General features: G+C 38.2%; 2 protein-coding genes across 3 annotated transcripts; one reads left to right on the top strand and one right to left on the bottom strand.

The window, feature by feature from the left end:
• The first annotated feature begins 675 nt into the window (after positions 1–675).
• Positions 676–3,413, top strand: LOC109111980 (keratin, type I cytoskeletal 13-like). Its single transcript, XM_019124998.2, has 8 exons — positions 676–1,173; positions 1,261–1,343; positions 1,567–1,723; positions 2,189–2,350; positions 2,464–2,589; positions 2,678–2,752; positions 2,943–3,085; positions 3,212–3,413. Exons 1-8 carry the CDS (start codon positions 775–777, stop codon positions 3,333–3,335), a joined length of 1,269 nt encoding a protein of 422 aa, XP_018980543.1. The 5' UTR covers positions 676–774; the 3' UTR covers positions 3,336–3,413.
• Positions 3,414–7,801: 4,388 nt separating this feature from the next.
• LOC109111978 (zinc finger protein 883-like) lies at positions 7,802–12,732 on the bottom strand. Of its 2 annotated transcripts, XM_042745627.1 has the most exons (3): positions 12,164–12,732; positions 11,826–12,073; positions 7,802–9,829 (listed from the first exon to the last, which is right to left on the bottom strand). In XM_042745627.1, exon 3 carries the CDS (start codon positions 9,675–9,677, stop codon positions 8,178–8,180), a length of 1,500 nt encoding a protein of 499 aa, XP_042601561.1. In that variant the 5' UTR covers positions 9,678–9,829; positions 11,826–12,073; positions 12,164–12,732; the 3' UTR covers positions 7,802–8,177. The 2 variants fall into 2 exon arrangements, with proteins under 2 accessions (XP_042601561.1, XP_042601560.1); XM_042745626.1 differs by lacking the exon at positions 11,826–12,073 and having other exon boundaries at positions 7,803–9,829; positions 12,164–12,716.
• Between the last annotated feature and the right edge of the window lie 4,229 nt (positions 12,733–16,961).

The raw sequence follows: 16,961 nt of genomic DNA, 5'->3' as shown, positions 1-16,961 counted from the left end.
GAATTTCATCAACATTTGAATCTTTAAACAATGACAAAATAACTAAGAAAAAGTAAACAAAACACCATAATGCATAATATTTGACCCAAAAAAAGAAAGGGGAGAAAGTGTCTATTATGAAATAAACACCTTTTTTGGATTGCAAAACCATCATGTGTTACTATTTATCTTCTTTCAATGCAAATTAATAAATAAACATTAATAAAATAAATATAAAAATTAATAAAATAATTTAATCTGACATCTTAAAAACAAGATGCATTTACTTTTGAGAAAAAAAAACAGGCCTACTACATTTTTTATATATTATTACAATTTAAAATAACAGCTTTTTTATTTTCATATTTTAAAATGCAATTAATTTCTGTGATGCAATGCATCTTTACTCCAGTCTTCAGTGTCACATGATCCTTCAGAAATCATTCTAATCTGCCAATTTGTGCTTATTATCTTTATATAATAAGCTGTAATTGATATATCATCTTATATCAGTGTTCTTTTTATTTTTTTCAGAGTGTTTGTACTGCCATTAATGCATATGAAAGTCAAACAGAAGCTGCAAGATTTGCTAACAGTGTCTTTTACCCTACATCTCGCCTTAGGTGTGACCTTTAAGGTCGCTGGAATCGTTCCAGTAAATGCAGTGAGATGACATGCATGGAATTCCAGGCTTTGTGTCTTATATTCAAATTCACTCTATAAAAGAGGCTGGCATTCTCCTTCCTTCATTCACTGACCTGCCAGAGCAGACGCAGACAGAAAGTCTTGGTTAACATGGCTTCCAGCTACTCCACCCGCAGCAGCTACATGTCCTCCAGCGGCTCCATGCGTATGTCCACGTCTAGTGTGGGAAGCAGCCGTGTGAGCACCGCGAGGGCCGGGAGCGTGTATGGCGGCGCAGGAGGTTCAGGGGTCCGCATCTCCCAGGCCACTTACTCTGTCGGAGGTTTCAGCGCGTCAGGATCTGCAGACAACAGCATCATTGGCAATGAGAAATTCGCCATGCAGAGCCTCAATGACCGTCTGGCTGCTTACCTGGTCAAAGTGCGCTCACTGGAGAAGGCCAACGCTGATCTGGAGCTGAAGATCCGCCAGTTCCTAGATGGCAAAGCCTCCCCTGTTGCTCGTGACTACAGCGCCTACTTTGTCACCATACAGGATCTTCAGGCTAAGGCATTTTATGTTTTTTGAAAGATCCTAAATATAAAGCTAAAAAATTACATATATACTTAATAAAATTATATTGGTGTATATTTCCAGATCATGGCAGCCATTCACCTGAAGGGTGGAATCCATCTCAGCATTGACAACACCAGCCTGGCCATTAATGATTTCAGAATGAAGTGAGTCTTTCCAGCAGATTCCATGCTTATTGCATGTTTTCAACATTATAATTTTAATTGTTTTCTGCAGAAATTATTTATAGAAATTATAGCAAGCTAGAGAATGTATAGAATAGCATGAGTGTTGAATTGCATCAGTTTTACCTGAGTTTGGAGGTGAGTGTTTCATGGTAAACTGTCTTGTGTACAGCGTCAGTGTTTTTAAAGAGCATGTTTCTGACAGATATGAAACCGAGCTGGCCATGCGTCAGTCAGTGGAAGCAGACATTGCCGGCCTGAGGAGAGTGCTTGATGATCTCAACATCTCCAGAAAAGACCTCACCATGCAGATCGAAGGGCTGAAGGAGGAGCTGGTCTATCTGAAGAAGAATCATGAGGAGGTACATAATGATTTTGTGTGGAAATTTATAATATAGTAGTAGAATAACATATTATATAAACATGTAACCTTAAAATAAGATACATTGACCTGAGAAGCAAAGCTGCATTGATATCAGTTTTATTTAAAATCAGATTTTGTACTATAAATAGGTCACTATCAAGTAAGCAAATAATATAATTTGTTTTTAAAAATGTTAAATTAGAATTAGGAAAAAAAAATTTAATAAAAAATGTTTAAAATTAATTATAATTATTATTTAAAAATGCATAATAGCAGCATTTGCCAATTTAATTCAAATTATATTTTCTGAAAACACATCTTAATATTGTATACAACTTTGCTAACCAAGCGAAATTCAAGATATATATTGGAAGAAAAAAAAGAGACGATTTAAGTATTTTTAGTGCTGTTAAATATGACAATGTTTACCAGAGACTTGACATGAATATGAATATATTTGTAGGATTTGTTGGCCGCACGTGCACAAATGAGCGGACAGGTTCACGTCGAGGTCGATGCAGCTCCACAACAAGATCTCACCAAGATCCTGGCAGAAATCCGTGAGCACTACGAAGCAGTCACAGCGAAAAACCAAAGAGATCTGGAGCACTGGTTCAAGTCAAAGGTGAGATGCATCAAAACATACAGGGACAGAAGCCTGTTAACGTGCTTTTCATGATGGTGTGAGACAGCTTGTTTCAAGAAGGCTAAGCAATCTCTTTCTTCTTTTCATTTCAGACGGAAACTCTGAAACAAGAAGTTGTCACCAGCACCACAGACCTGAAAACATCCCGCACTGAAATCAATACGGTCAAATCCACACTACAGTCTTTGGAAATCGAACTCCAGTCGCTCTTAGCCATGGTCAGTGATATGGAATTGGCCATTTCTGTGGTAATATTGGTGTTTTAGTATGACTTTATTCTGAATGTGCATGTTCTTATTACTATAGAAAGCATCTTTGGAGGCCACACTGAATGACACCAAGAATCGTTATTCCATGAGGCTGTCCAGCTTCCAACATCAGGTGAGTAGATTTGCAATTAAAAACCGATATATCATTGACTCACCCTCATTTCATTCCAAACCTGTATGTCATTTTTTTTTCTTTGTCTCTGTGGAACACAAATAGATATTATTCAGTGCATCTTTAAAAAGTAAGATAAGCAGAACAAAAGTTTTAAAGAAATAAAACAACTTGTTTTTTGTGCTCCCAGGTCACCACCCTGGAAGATCAGATAGTCCAACTCCGTGCCGATCTGGAGCGCCAGCGGCAGGAGTACCAGATACTCCTGGACATCAAGACCAGACTGGAGCTGGAGATCGCCGAGTACAGGAGACTGCTGGATGGAGAAACCACGTGAGTAGATCTGTTCCCTGTCATTCAGATCCAAATCATTCAAAAAGCAGTCAAAATGTCCCAGAAACACACTACTACTATGATAGTTAAAATAAAAGCCTCATAACTGTTATTTTTCCTCTACAGTGTCAAAACAACCTCCAGTTCCACCTCGAGGACAAAAGTCATCACAGTTGTGGAAGAGGTTGTAGATGGAAAAGTGGTCTCCAGCTCCACGTCCTCAACCGTGTCTGACAGTCGCAGACTTTGATTGGGTGTAATGCCTGTTTGTGTTTGCAGTATGCACAAAATTGGAAACCAAATAAAATAAAACGGCATTTAAACTCTATTCTGCTGGAGTTTTTATTCATTTATATTTCTAAAATTAAGCATATTAAGTCAAGACTAGTTAATCTTAAAAGTGATTAAATTAGGCTTTTTATTTTTTATTTTTTGCAGAAAGTATGCATTTCAGTCTATATCCAAGGAAGCCAATATAATTACACATCTTTTTTTAATTTCATTTTTTTTTTTTAAATCCTCTATTATCATTTACTTTTTAAATAGTAATAGGCATAGGATTAAAAAATAATAATAAAAAAAAAACTAGGCTTTTCAACATTTATATTTTTTCATGAAATAAAAGACATACCACAACCCTTACGAAAATTAACTATGGTTTTACTATATATATATATATATATATATATATATATATATATATATATATATATATATATATATATATATATATAAATGTAAAAAGATTTTACTATAGTTAAACCATGGTTATTACAAATTTGCTAAACTAGTTTAATCATGGTATTTTTAGTAAAACTGTGGTTACACGAATGGTAATTAATACGCCAAAAAACAAGGTTTTTACTATAATAAAACCATGGTTAAATTTTTAAAGGGAAACAGCAGGTGGCGAACACCTGAATGTCGAATAATGTTTGGCTTTCTTCTTTCCCCCCACTGTTTTATCCTTGATGTTCACAAGCAAACATGTCTAGGAGACATTAACAGTGCTTCATGAACAACTTCAAAACATTTAAAGTCTGTTGAGTCTCAAATACTTGTGTAATGTGATTATAATACACGTCCAGAGATAAATCTTTAAAGCCAAAAAAAAAAAAAAAAAAAAAAAAACTTATGCTCAACTACGAAAATGCAGGTTACAAGATAGTTCCATAAAGCAATTGTATGCGGTTTTGTGTATTTTTTGCTCATTTGGAGCCCCTTAGGTATATGAGTAGACTTAACTGTCGTAAATATAACAGATACACGTGCATTTGTTGCTGCCGTAAATCAATCCGCCTTTTTCGCGGAATTTCGTTCCCGCTCTTCAAACTTACTGCCAGAACTGACGTTTGGGAAAGATACAGAATCCAACTTCGACTTATTAGACAATATATTTCAAGGTAAAAACGTACTTCCAGTTTCTATTATCTTATGAGTAGATGTGTTGATGACAAACCTCTGATGATGAGATGACAATGACCTCTGGTGGCTGACATAAAAATCCTGGATAAGAACATGATACTGAGACGTTTGCATCCTACAAAAATTAATAACTGTTTTCACCTTTTTTGGAAACCAAACATCACTTTTAGGTAAGTATTAAACATTTAAATGGCAGTTTTTCGATTAAAAACACCTTATAGTCCACTTCAGTAGGCTGTATCCTCGTGGCATTCAGTGTTGCAAAATACCATAAATATCAGCCAGCAGTGAATACAGATCTGACTCAGAAAACCATGCTAGGTAAAATACAGCTTGAAGTCATTCCTGTTTGTAAGTAACAACTCCTCAAAGATGCATTCCCTGTTGAAAAAAACAGCATATGCTGGTTAGGTATGTTTTGACACTGGGATGCTGGTCCTTTTGCTGGTTTATGCTGGTCATGTGCTGGCAAAGGACCATCATAAACCAGCAAAAGGACAAGTATAAACCAGCAAAGGACCAGCATCCCAGCGTCAAAACATACCTAACCAGCATATGCTGTTTTTTTCAGCAGGGTTCAGTTCACTAACTGCATGGATAATTACCCTGAAACAGCTGGGAGTTCAGTGGGAATTAATCCTTTGTGTTTTTGTATTATCAGTCCACATCCTTAAACATGAAGCTACTGGCAACTCATTTCACTGTTCCCTACACGTCTGAATCAATAAGCATTCATGAAGCTTAAGTACTTACACAAGCCATGCATGGACAATAAAAACTGCCTGTAAAATAAAAAATAACCATATGTTGAGTTTTACTTGACTTAAAGATGTCAACATCCGTCATTTTAACCCACGCACAGTTAGGGAAAAAAGGCTCCAGATCTTTTCAGTTTATGCTAAGTTTACTTTAGCCTACTTTAGACAGGCTCCCTTGTGAAAGAGGAGACTATTGGGACACCAATTAGGTGATAAACATCCATAATAACTATTTGGAGTCAAACAAAACAAGTTCAGTGATTCTCACAGGACCTGCAAATATCATCAGTGCTGTAGATAAAACATGTGCAGACCCACAGAAGTACATTAAAATAAACACACATCAGTGACGCAAATTAATATGTATGGGGAGTGAAGTAAATTCTTGGATGAATGCACTTTGCTTTTATTTATACCTGAACATCCAATTAGCCAATGTCTTAACTCCAAATAACTCCACAGTTGAGAAATTTTTTGCAGCTATTAAACTTTACTTTGGTGATTAACTACTTTTAAAATCCAATTTGATTGAAAACACATGTGCATTCCCTGTTTCTCTGTAACAAACACCTCTGTTTAAGAAATTCCACAGAGATGATTGAGCTACAGTCAACAAATTGTTCTAAACATTTTCTGACTCATAAGAATGACATGTAAATATAAAAATCACAAAACGTTTAAACAGCAACTGAGACCTAATAAGAAGCGAGAAAGAAGCTACGTTCTTCTACATTCATCTACATCTGTGTAATCCAGTTTTTATTGGATTGGAGGTAGACCAAAACCTACAGGGGCACAAGTTGTTTAATCTACAGTTTAATTGATGCCGCAAGAGTCAAAGATGAGATACTCAATAAATCCCAAAATAGCCACACTTAAACAATCATAAAGTTATTTATATGACTAAGCAGGCAACACACACCAGCCTTAAAGGGATAGTTCACCCAAAAATGAAAATTCTGTCATTAATGACTCACCCTCATGTTGTTCCAAACCTGTAAGACCTTCGTTTATCATCGGAACACAAATTGAGATATTTTTGATGAATTCCAAGAGCTTTCTTACCCTCCCATAGACAGCAAGGATCCTTACACGATCAAGGTCCAGAAACGTAGTAAGGGCATCGTTAGCACAATCTTCCCCTCCTCGTCACCCTGGCACCATTTTGGAGAGTATCCCATGTGTATACAATGTATCCACGTACATACGTTGCATACGTATGTTAGGGTGACCAAATGTTCCATATTCCCAGGACACGTCCTGGCCAGGATTTCTATATTGCCTAAATTATCCAGGTTTTGGCTTTGGTTTCCTGTTTTCATACTTAATGAAGGTAATGATCGTTTGACCAATAACATGCAGACATTGCACGTAATCGACCGATCGTGGTGCGTGAGAAGGTGGGATCTACAGAGAACGGTCAAAGCGATGCAAATACGTGTACATATTAGTGTTGTGCTTGAAGCAGCACTGAGCAAACAGATCAATGTATGACATCGAAGTACCGTGAGAGCGATTCAAAAGCACAAGAAGCCGTCTGCTCTCTAGAGCTCTCACGGTACTTTGTCATATAACAATTGGTCTGCGCAGCGCAAACAAAGCCAAAACCTGGATATTTTAGGCAATATAGAAATCCTGGCCTGGACGTGTCCTGGGAAAATGGCACATTTGGTCACCCACATATGTGATACTCTCCAAAATGGTGCCAGGGTGACGTGGAGGAGACAAATTGTTGAATAAAGTTGTTTTTTGGGGGGTTTTTTTGTCCACAAAAAGTATTTTCGTAGCTTCGTAAAATTACAGTTGAACAACTGGTGTCACATGAATTATTTTAACAATGTCTTTACTATGTTTCTGGACCTTGATCGTGTAAGGATCCTTGCTGTCTATGGGAGGGTCAGAGAGCTCTCTGAATTCATCAAAAATATTATAAAAATAATTTGTGTTTTGATGATAAATGAAGGTCTTACAGGTTTGGAAAGACATGAGGATGAGTACTTAATGACAGAATTTTTATTTTTGGGTGAACTATCCCTTTAAAGGGGCTAGTTCGCCCAAAAAATGAAACTCTGTCATTTGCTCACCCTCCAGTTGTTCCAAACCTGTATGAGTTTCTTTTTTCTGTTGCGATCAAAAGAAGATATTTTGAAGAATGTTGGTAACCAAACCTTTGACAGTAGCCTTTGACTTCCACACTACTTTTTCTCGTCATATGGCTACCGTCAACTTTTTGGTTACCAACATTCTTCAGAATATCTTCTTTTGTGTTCAGCAGTAAAAAGACAACTTGAAGGTGGGTCAATTCTAAATTCATATTTGCGTTAACTGTCCCTTTTATAGCAAGTATTCCATCTATTTTGTCAACAGATACACAAGTTAAATCAAAATTGTATCAACCATTTTTCATTTGCATTTATCAGCCACTGTAAATAAAGGCATGGGTGAAAAATGTCTTCAAACGCACAGGAAAAAATACAGGAACTCAATGAATTCTAAATTAAAAAACAAAAAATAACAGCAGATTTTTTTGTTTTTGTTTTTTACATTAGTTTCTTTAATAATTCATTCCAGTACATGGTTTAAGAATTACATATTAGCAATAAACGTGTACACTGAGTATTTTACTGGAGGGAAGAAACTAGAATGGCACTCACTACGACACAGATCAGACAAGATACAAAGACTCTCTGTAAGCTCACTGATCCCAAACATAGACACTTTCATAAGAGAAAATCAGTCACAACTGTACCCAAAAGAAGATATTAAGAAGAGGAGACGTAAGGTATGAAAACATAATGAAACATATATATTTTATAATATATTTATATATATTGTAGCTTTTATAAAAAAGAAAAACAGAAAAAAAAAAAAAAAAAGAGTAATACTTTTGAGACGTAATGAGGTTTCTTTTAGCTACTATCGTTACTGCCACTGCTGCCACTGCTAAGATCGGGCCGTTCTCTTTTGTGAATCTGCTCGTGTGCTTTGAGATGACCTGATTGGCTGAAATTCTTCCCACACTGCTGGCAAGCGTACGGCCGTTCGCCCGTGTGAATTTGCTGGTGTGCTTTAAGATGTCCCAAGCGACCGAAACTTTTGCCACACTGGGTGCAGCCGAACGGTTTTTCCCCGGAGTGAATCTTCTCGTGTGTTCTGAGGACCCCTGAATTGCTGAAAGTTTTGCCACACTGGGAGCAGCTGTAAGGCTTCTCACCTGTGTGGATTTGCTGGTGATTGCGGTAACTTGACTCTTTAGTGAAGCTCTTGCCGCACAGCGAACAGCAGAAGGGCCGCTCTCCTGTGTGGCTCAACTGGTGGGCTTTGAGTTCCTTCGTTTGACCAAAGCTCTTACCGCACTCGGCGCAACTGAACGGCTTCTCGCCCGTGTGCAGACGCTGGTGCGAGCGGAGATCGTCCGCTTTGGTGAAACCCTTCGGGCAGTGCGCGCAAGTGTAAGGTTTTTGGCCCGTGTGGATGAGCTGGTGCCTTTTCAAGTTACCGGCCTGCCCGAAGCTCTTCCCACACTGGGAGCAGGTGTAAGGCCTCTCACCGGTATGGATGCGTTGGTGAGTTTTCAGGTTACCCAGGGTGCTGAAGTTCTTCCCGCACTGAGTGCAGGAGAATGGCTTCTCACCTGTGAGGTTGCGAGGTTTGCGTGGAGTCGGCGCATGGCCTTTTGTGCTGGTTTGGTTGTGTGCGGCAGTTGCTTTGCTCGCCTGGACGGACGTCAGTTCGTAAAGGTTTCCCGATTGGAAATCCGAGTCCATTTTACCCATGCTGTCGATTACGGTTTCGGGCCGGAGCTTGTTGAGTTCGGTGCGTAGCTCTGCCATGTGAATGGACTCCAAACCGTTCATCTCGGTCTTGATGTGGCTGGACATGAGGTTGGGCTCGTACTCGGTCTTGATGGCGCCGAGCTCGCTGGCATAGTAGCTGTGGAGGTCCGAATGTTGCTCCGACTTGATGTACTCCAAGCTGTCCGAGACATGAGTGATGTAGTCGAACACCAGACTGGGTTCGTAGTGTGACTTGTAGGAGTCCAGCTCCGTGCTGTGGAAGGAATGGAGGTCACTGTGGTGCTCCGATTTGATGTAGTCCAGGCCGCTAATCTCCATCTTGATCTGTTCAGAGCCCAGCTCGGCCGTGCTCAGGGGTTGGATCACGGACAGGTCCACCGTGCAGATGGGGTCGAGGTCGGGCTCGCTTTTGATGCATGGCAGCATAGCCATGGGCTCCACGATCTCGGAGGCCAGCGAGCTAAGCGTTGGCGTGCTACATTCTGACGACAGCATAGTCAGGGTTGGCGTGGTGCACTCTGCTTGTAAAGGGTCAAGGGGCGGCGGCGTGCCGCACTCAGACACCAAATTGTTTAGTCCTAAAGTGATGCATTCTGTCTCCAACTCTGCCATCCTGGTGGAAACTACTCCACCGCCTGACCGAAGCGTCTGTTATGAGTATTATACCTTACTTTCACACAGATAAAAGCGGGGTTCCTGAGTGCGGATTGTCACCTTTGACAACCTCTGGCCTGGGTTAGGAACAACGGTGATTCCCCTGGCTCCTGGATGGGGAAATAAAAGATAAAAACAATTCAATGCACAGCATTTAAACACCAAATGAATGTTCCATTACTTAGATACAAAATCGTAAAAATAAGCAAAAGATTTTAAACAATGGAACCAAATTTTCCCCATATATTTTTTGTGCTAAAATTGTTGTACCATTAGCATTCACAGTTGCACCTTATGAAGCAATTTGTTTTCATCATTATTGTTTAACTAAATAGCTTCAGATTTTTTCATTGGTAATTATGACTTTATGTGTGCAGGACTTAAAGGGTAAGTTCACCCAAAAATGAAAATTAGGCTGTGTTTTACTCACCCCCGGGGCATCCTATGTGTATATGACTTTCTTCTTTCAACGAATCCAGTCAGAGTTATATTAAAAATTGTATTTGATCTTTCAAGCTCTATCATTGCGGTCGGTGTAGCATTGCTTCAGTCCAATAGACGTGAAATAAAAAGCGCCCTTCCATAAATAAAGTGTCTCACACAGCCCTGGGGGGTGAACTAAGGCCTCCTGTAGCGAATCGATGCATTTTTGTAAGAAAAATATACATATTCAAAACGTAATAATCACTTGAATCTAGCTTGCGCTCACTGTTGTAAAATGGAAGCAGTTCCGGGAGCATGACGTATGGAGGTCAGCATTGAGTATGCGCCGGTAAGTCTCGTGAAAACCAAAGTTGTATACAGGATCAAAAGAAGCAAAGTTTCCTTACTTTAGCAAAGGAAAACCAGTCTCCTCTTGGCTTATATTGAAATGAAATGAAATTGAAATGAGCGCAAGCTACATTAAAGTGATTATTACGTTTTGAATATGGATATTTTTCTTACAAAAACACATCAATTCGCTACAGGGGGCCTTTGTTCACCACCATCTACCAGCCGCCCCCCACCCCACCGGAGCCATGTGAGAAGGACACATTTTTTTTAATGGAAGGATGCTTTTTATTTCACATCTTTTAGACTGAAGCAATGCAACACCCCGCTGAGTGGCATTAAACTGCTTGAAAGATCAAAGACAATTTTTTAAATAACTCCAACTGGATTTGTCTGAAAGAAGAAGGTCATATACACCTAGGATGCCTCGGCGGTGAGTAAAATGCGGCCTAATTTTCATTCTTGGGTGAACTAACCCTTTAAGCTGTCAAAATGTAATCTTCATTAAAGGAAAAAGTTAGCATTTCAAGTAATGCTCAATTAATCACTGATTCACATAATTTGTTATTTTGCATGTACTTCAAAAGTCATTTCAAAATGGCTGTTGCTTGCATGGCTTGAATGCATGTGACAAACATGTTTATGCAAAACACGCAATTACACAAACCTTGGTATAATTTTGCTCTGCAGAACACTAATACATGCTTACAGCATGTATCATACATGAACGAGAACAATAACCTGACATAAGCATCTACACATCAAGATGTCAAGTCAATCTGACACATTGCAAGAGCATTACAACCAGATGTTCCCATCATAATTTATTATTAAAAAGTCGCAAATAGCATGCAAATTTGTGAGAGGATAAAACAAAAGCGCGGGATTCAAGCTTATAAATGTATAATTACAACGTCGTGGCATTTGTGTAATTGCCTGTGCCGACTGATTTAAAGTACACATTTTAGGCCGGCGAAAAACAAAGACAACAAAAATAATAAAAAAAAAAGATAAAGAAACTTGACGTAAATGTGCGTTGTAAAACCGCGCAAAAGCTCGTCGATTTTACTGGAAACCACTAAAGCAACTAGTAAAGGTAGCTTCGCTAGTTCGCCACGCATCATGCACTTTTCTGCTGCCTTTCTTGAATCTGGCGGCGTATTTGCACACAATAAATCTTTTGCTTTTTTTCCCCATTACGAGGGAACGTTTTAATCCACGACGCCCGGGAACGGAGAGCGTGCGATACAAACACAGAACCGTTTTTTGAATAGCGGGTATATCGGCATGCAGGGCGCGTTTCGGTGTTTCCAGCGGTGGTGATGAAGAACATACAAAGGCAGGAGGGTAAAAATGCCACAGCTTCAGCGTGCGCGAGCCAGTGGCCATCTTGTTTGTAGCTGAACGTCGCTGCATCAGCCAACTGAACGATCCGCTGAAGGAAAGTTGAGCCAGCTGCAACTTCTGAACGCAAACATAGACTCGTTCACCTTTGCATAACAATGCAAAAGGCTCGCAGCGATAGAAGAGCGTACGTGGTGAGTTGCATGACTTGCGCGGTTCATGCACGCTCTCATCACCACCTATCAGGAAAGACAGGAGGAGGAAAAAAAGATGAAAATAGCAGACCGCGAATAAAACCGCTTGGGAGAACGCCTCGGCGATTTTTTTACCTGTTCATTGCTTTTTTTGCGGCCGTCAACGCGCCATAAGCGGAACCCACATCAAACCCCTGCCGGCCCCGCCACGTCCACCTCGGCCCCAGCGTCCTGCAGCCTCCCTGTCGGCTGTCGCACACACTCCTTCTCTCTCGCTCTCTCCTCCCTCTCATTGACTAATTCCGCTTCGTTTTCACTCCCGTTGTCGCTTTCCTCCGGGTTTCAGCCGTTGCACTTCCGTCGTAAAAATGTAAATGCGCGCGCAGCGGTACCGTTCGCTGACCTGCTACTTTGTTTACTTCCTACAAATGCTCGTTTTCGTGTGTGTTATTCGAGGACGAGGCCGAGATGAAAACAATAAACATCTGCACATGCTTAGAAAATGTGTTTTGTGCAACCAGATGTGTCGTTCCTTCTCTGGCTAATTTAATGCTATCATCATCAGCATGCATCATCTGAAGGAAAAGACACATCAGCAGTTACTCAAAACAGAAGCTCAGGACTAGAGAGGAGAATCACTTGCTCTGGCACTCCACAGCTGTTATGGAGTGGATGGACAGAGCATGATTGTCATTAATCGATGATAAGTAAATGATGAGACCTGCATTCCATTGCACAGGACAAAGGGGTTGTAAAAAAAAAAATCAAATGAGTGTCAGTTACTATTATGCACAATAGTACATATGTGAAACATAACCACTGATAAGAGAAAAATGTGAAACGGAATTAAATTAAAATTGATATATGAAAAAAATGCATAATGTGATGGATTTAAAAATAATCTACACAAACTAAATTATTTATTTCACTTAATTGTATTTTTATATTATTTGTTATTTATTTAGCCTATTGGAACCAGATGTGATTTTTCTAGAATGGAGTTATGACGTTTAACAATAATAATAAATGTTAATAATAAATGGAAAACATTATTTGCGAATGTAAATGCTTTATTACCTTTATGCATAAAATTCCTGTAATATGTATCCTTCTATGCAGAAAATAGAAATAATTCAAAATAATTTGCTGCACAAAATATTACCATTATTAAGAGCAAGCAGTGAAATTGAATCAAATAAAAAACATATAAGAACATATTGATATGCACTGGTCTGTGCATTTTTACAAGGACAAAAAAATAAAAATCTTGCATTGTCAAACAAGTTCCTACTGTTCTCAACATGAATAACAGGCAGTGTCTGGATATAGTATGGTCTATAATCAGAATCACTCATTCCACAGAATGATTTCTACACAATAACCAATGTCTTTATCATTTAAAAATGTGTAATACATAAAATAATTAAATTTTTTGGTCCAGGTGCACTTGCACACTACTATTTCAGTAAATTACATACTCATCTGATGTAATGACATATTGTGAATGAAATATTAATTCCAAAATGAATTATTCATAATTCTAATATCATTGTATAGCATTATATATTAAAAATATATGATAGTGTTTTGGTCCATAATCAAACCCCAGAGGACGAGACCGTAAAATTGATCCTCTGTTTAGATGCAGATATATGAAATGTAGTTACAAATGGTTAATCTTCCTTCCAATGATGTATTTGTCTCCATTACGCTTTTAGACACATCTTACAGATGACATAACTGTGGGTAGTGTGCCAACGGGCCACAAGGAAACCGATTGTAAAGTTTAAGATGCAGTACGACCTGACATGAGAGATATAATCAATCACCATTAAATGGGAAGAGATTTCGGTAGCTTATTTTACAGTGTCCATAAAATTGTTCACCGTTTGGTCGTTTTCATGTTTTATTGTTTACAACATTGTGCCAGAGAGGATTTAAATTGTCTTTTGACAAAGAAAAAGTTAAAGGTATTAGGAAAGGTTCATCCAAAAATGTCAAATTTGAAGTTTAAAGTTATGACTTCATGTCTTAATGATAGATTTCTTACTTACAGACAAGGAGCTTTTTGTTTCACAGTATGTTAATTGATGGACTGGAGTGGTGTGGATTACTTGTAGATTATTGTGATGTTTTTATCACCTGTTTGGATTCTCATTCTGACGGCACCCACTCACTTAATTTCTCCAAATCTGTTCTGATGAAGAAACTCATCTTCATCTTGGGATGGCCTGAGGTTGAGAATTTAAAATTTTGGGTTAACTACTTTAAAAAGAAAATAGGAGCACATGCATTGTATATTCATCCTGTAAGTTATTTCATTTGCTGTGAAGGTGCATCTCACAGACTGCAGTATGCACAAATTTCTACAACTGATACAAATCAAACTGAAAGCGTCACACAGCTGTTACTGCTTAGAACATCACAATAGCATCAAACAGGAAGGCCTTTTCAAGCTGCATCTAGCTGGAGGACTTTACTGTAGAATTTATTAGAAAGGCAAAAACAAAAAACCTAGGGCCATTTGATTGGTTGCCTTTTGCACATCTGTGCATCAGTGTTTAGGAAAAACATCAATTTCTATAGATCACAGCTACATAGAGTTCAGAAACTCAGCTGAGAGATAAACACCCCGCTCTACTGTTGCACTGGTAGAAATGAAGGAAGCAGATTTTATGGATGATACAATTCAAGACTGAGAATGAAAAATGACAAAGCATATAATTGATGCAATATTCCACGTTTTTAATGTATTGCCATAATTCAAATGTACAACTACTTCCAGTCACATTAAAAGACATCAGTGAAAGGTAAAACCTTTTTTTTTTTTTTTTTTTTTTTTTTTGGAAAAGAAGTAGAAATTAAACACTGGTTACAACAACAGCCATTCCTAAAAGATGAAGAAAAAACAAACAATACAAACAAACCCAATAATAATGACTTTCAAGAGTGGACCAAATTTTGTGCAACATCGAAAGGAAAAGATTTAGTATTGATGTTGTATATGTGGTTCATAATTACCTGGATCATAATGTGCTTTTACTGTAAAATAACAATATTGATTAAATAGAATTTTTCATTAATCACCCCACCACTTCTTATCTCCCAATTAAGAGATGATTATTTATATAAAAAATATTGCTGAATGTAAACCCAAATTTAACAGAGCTCTTGTATGTGTCTACTTTCCCCATAAATATGCTAAAACAATGTGAATGATTCCTGAGGTAATGTACTGAGCAATGCTTTCAGAATACCAACAAAACTGAGGTATGGATGTGTGGAGTAACAGGAAAACAGTGCAAAATATATATTGGAGTAAGAAAAAAAAGGAAAGAAAAAGAAAATGGTACAAAAGTAATACTTGGCATTTATTGGTCAGATGCTGAACTCTATCCAACCATTTAGATCTACTATGCCATAAGACAATGATCCATGGAAAACAGTTGATCCAATTGGTCTTTTACAACAAGTGTTCTTTTCAATAAATGACATTAAGAATACAGATTCTTAAAAAGTAACAAAACCACTAAAAGGAGTCATCATGCAGAACATAAAACAAAGCATTAAAATGCTCAAGTAGTTCATTAGAACAATGCAGTTCTCTGGGCGAATGTTGGACTGCATCACAAAGCTCATCTTTCAGACTGTTTGGCAGAAAGATGCTGTTTATTTTGCTTCATAAAAAAGGTCACAAAAAAGTAAAAATAAATAAAATAACAGATGTAGGGTATTAATGCCGGACAACTGAGTTATGATGCACTTCAAGGAAAGTCAGTGACTGCAGACGCACACACGCAAACAAACATACCCCATAAATTTGCAATGTCGTTTTTACAAGAGACTGCATCACACATTCACCAGTACTAACTGAATAAATATCTGTGGACCAGAGCGATTTTACATGCCAAGATTCTTTAATTCATGGTCATAAATAGATGGGCATACATGGGGCCGTTTCATGGCATTAAAGGTTTAGTTCACCCCAAAATAAACATTCTGTCATTAATTACCCACCCTCAAGTTGTTCCAAACCCGTAAGACCTTCGTTCATCTTTGGAACACAAATTAAGAAATTTTTAATTAAATCAGAGAGCTATCCGACCCTCCATATACAGCAATGCAACTGAAATGTTCCCAGGTCCAGAAACTTAGTAAAACAATCCATGTGACATCTGTGGTTCAACTTCAGCCTTGCGATGATACAAGAATAAAATTTTTGGCGCAAAGAAAACAAAAATAATTTACTCAATTTTTCTCCCCCAAGTTGCGTCTTCTGCCATTTTAATTACAATGCATTCGCACACTTTCCCCAAGCGCAAACAACGCTTATTACGCAGATTACGTTAATGCACGCACTTTTCCCCCCGAACGTAAACGATGCTTATTACGTCTAGTACGTTTTTGGGTACTCTCCAAAATGGCGGAAGACGTAACTCGGGGGAGAAGAAAGGTTGAGTAAATTGTTATTTTTGTTTTCTTTGTGCAAAAAAAAAAAAAAAAAAAAAAAAAAAGTACTCTCATAGCTTCGCAAAACTGAAGTTGCGCCACTGATTTCGCATGGACTGTTTTACCGATGTATTTACTACATTTCTGGACCTGGGAACATTTCAGTTGCATTGTCGTCTATGGAGGGTCAGATAGCTCTCAGATTTCCTCAAAAATATCTTAATTTGTGTTCCGAAGATGAACGAAGGTCTTACAGGTTTGGAACAACATGATGGTGTCCGAAGATGAACGAAGGTCTTACAGGTTTGGAACAACATGATGGTGAGTGTTTGATGGTTTAATGTTCTTTTTTGTTTGTTTAAATTGCTTATTGTAACCCAGAAACAATGGAAATATACCATACTATTGTCACTCTTACTAATATCAGCAGTTCCTCTTTAGTCCTTTGGATCCAAAGCTGAAATTTGCTTAAAGAGACATAAAT

Source organism: Cyprinus carpio, chromosome B19 (genome assembly GCF_018340385.1).
Source record: "Cyprinus carpio isolate SPL01 chromosome B19, ASM1834038v1, whole genome shotgun sequence".
NCBI lineage: Eukaryota > Metazoa > Chordata > Actinopteri > Cypriniformes > Cyprinidae > Cyprinus > Cyprinus carpio.
This window is presented reverse-complemented; position numbering and strand designations above follow the sequence as displayed.

Excerpts from the sequence above, each read along its gene's own strand:
- LOC109111980 (XM_019124998.2), top strand. The coding sequence starts at position 775 with ATGGCTTCCAGCTACTCCACCCGCAGCAGCTACATGTCCTCCAGCGGC. Across the intron at positions 1,174-1,260 it reads TACAGGATCTTCAGGCTAAG|ATCATGGCAGCCATTCACCT; the intron begins GCATTTTATGTT and ends GTATATTTCCAG. Across the intron at positions 3,086-3,211 it reads CTGCTGGATGGAGAAACCAC|TGTCAAAACAACCTCCAGTT; the intron begins GTGAGTAGATCT and ends TTTCCTCTACAG.
- LOC109111978 (XM_042745627.1), bottom strand. The coding sequence starts at position 9,677 with ATGGCAGAGTTGGAGACAGAATGCATCACTTTAGGACTAAACAATTTG.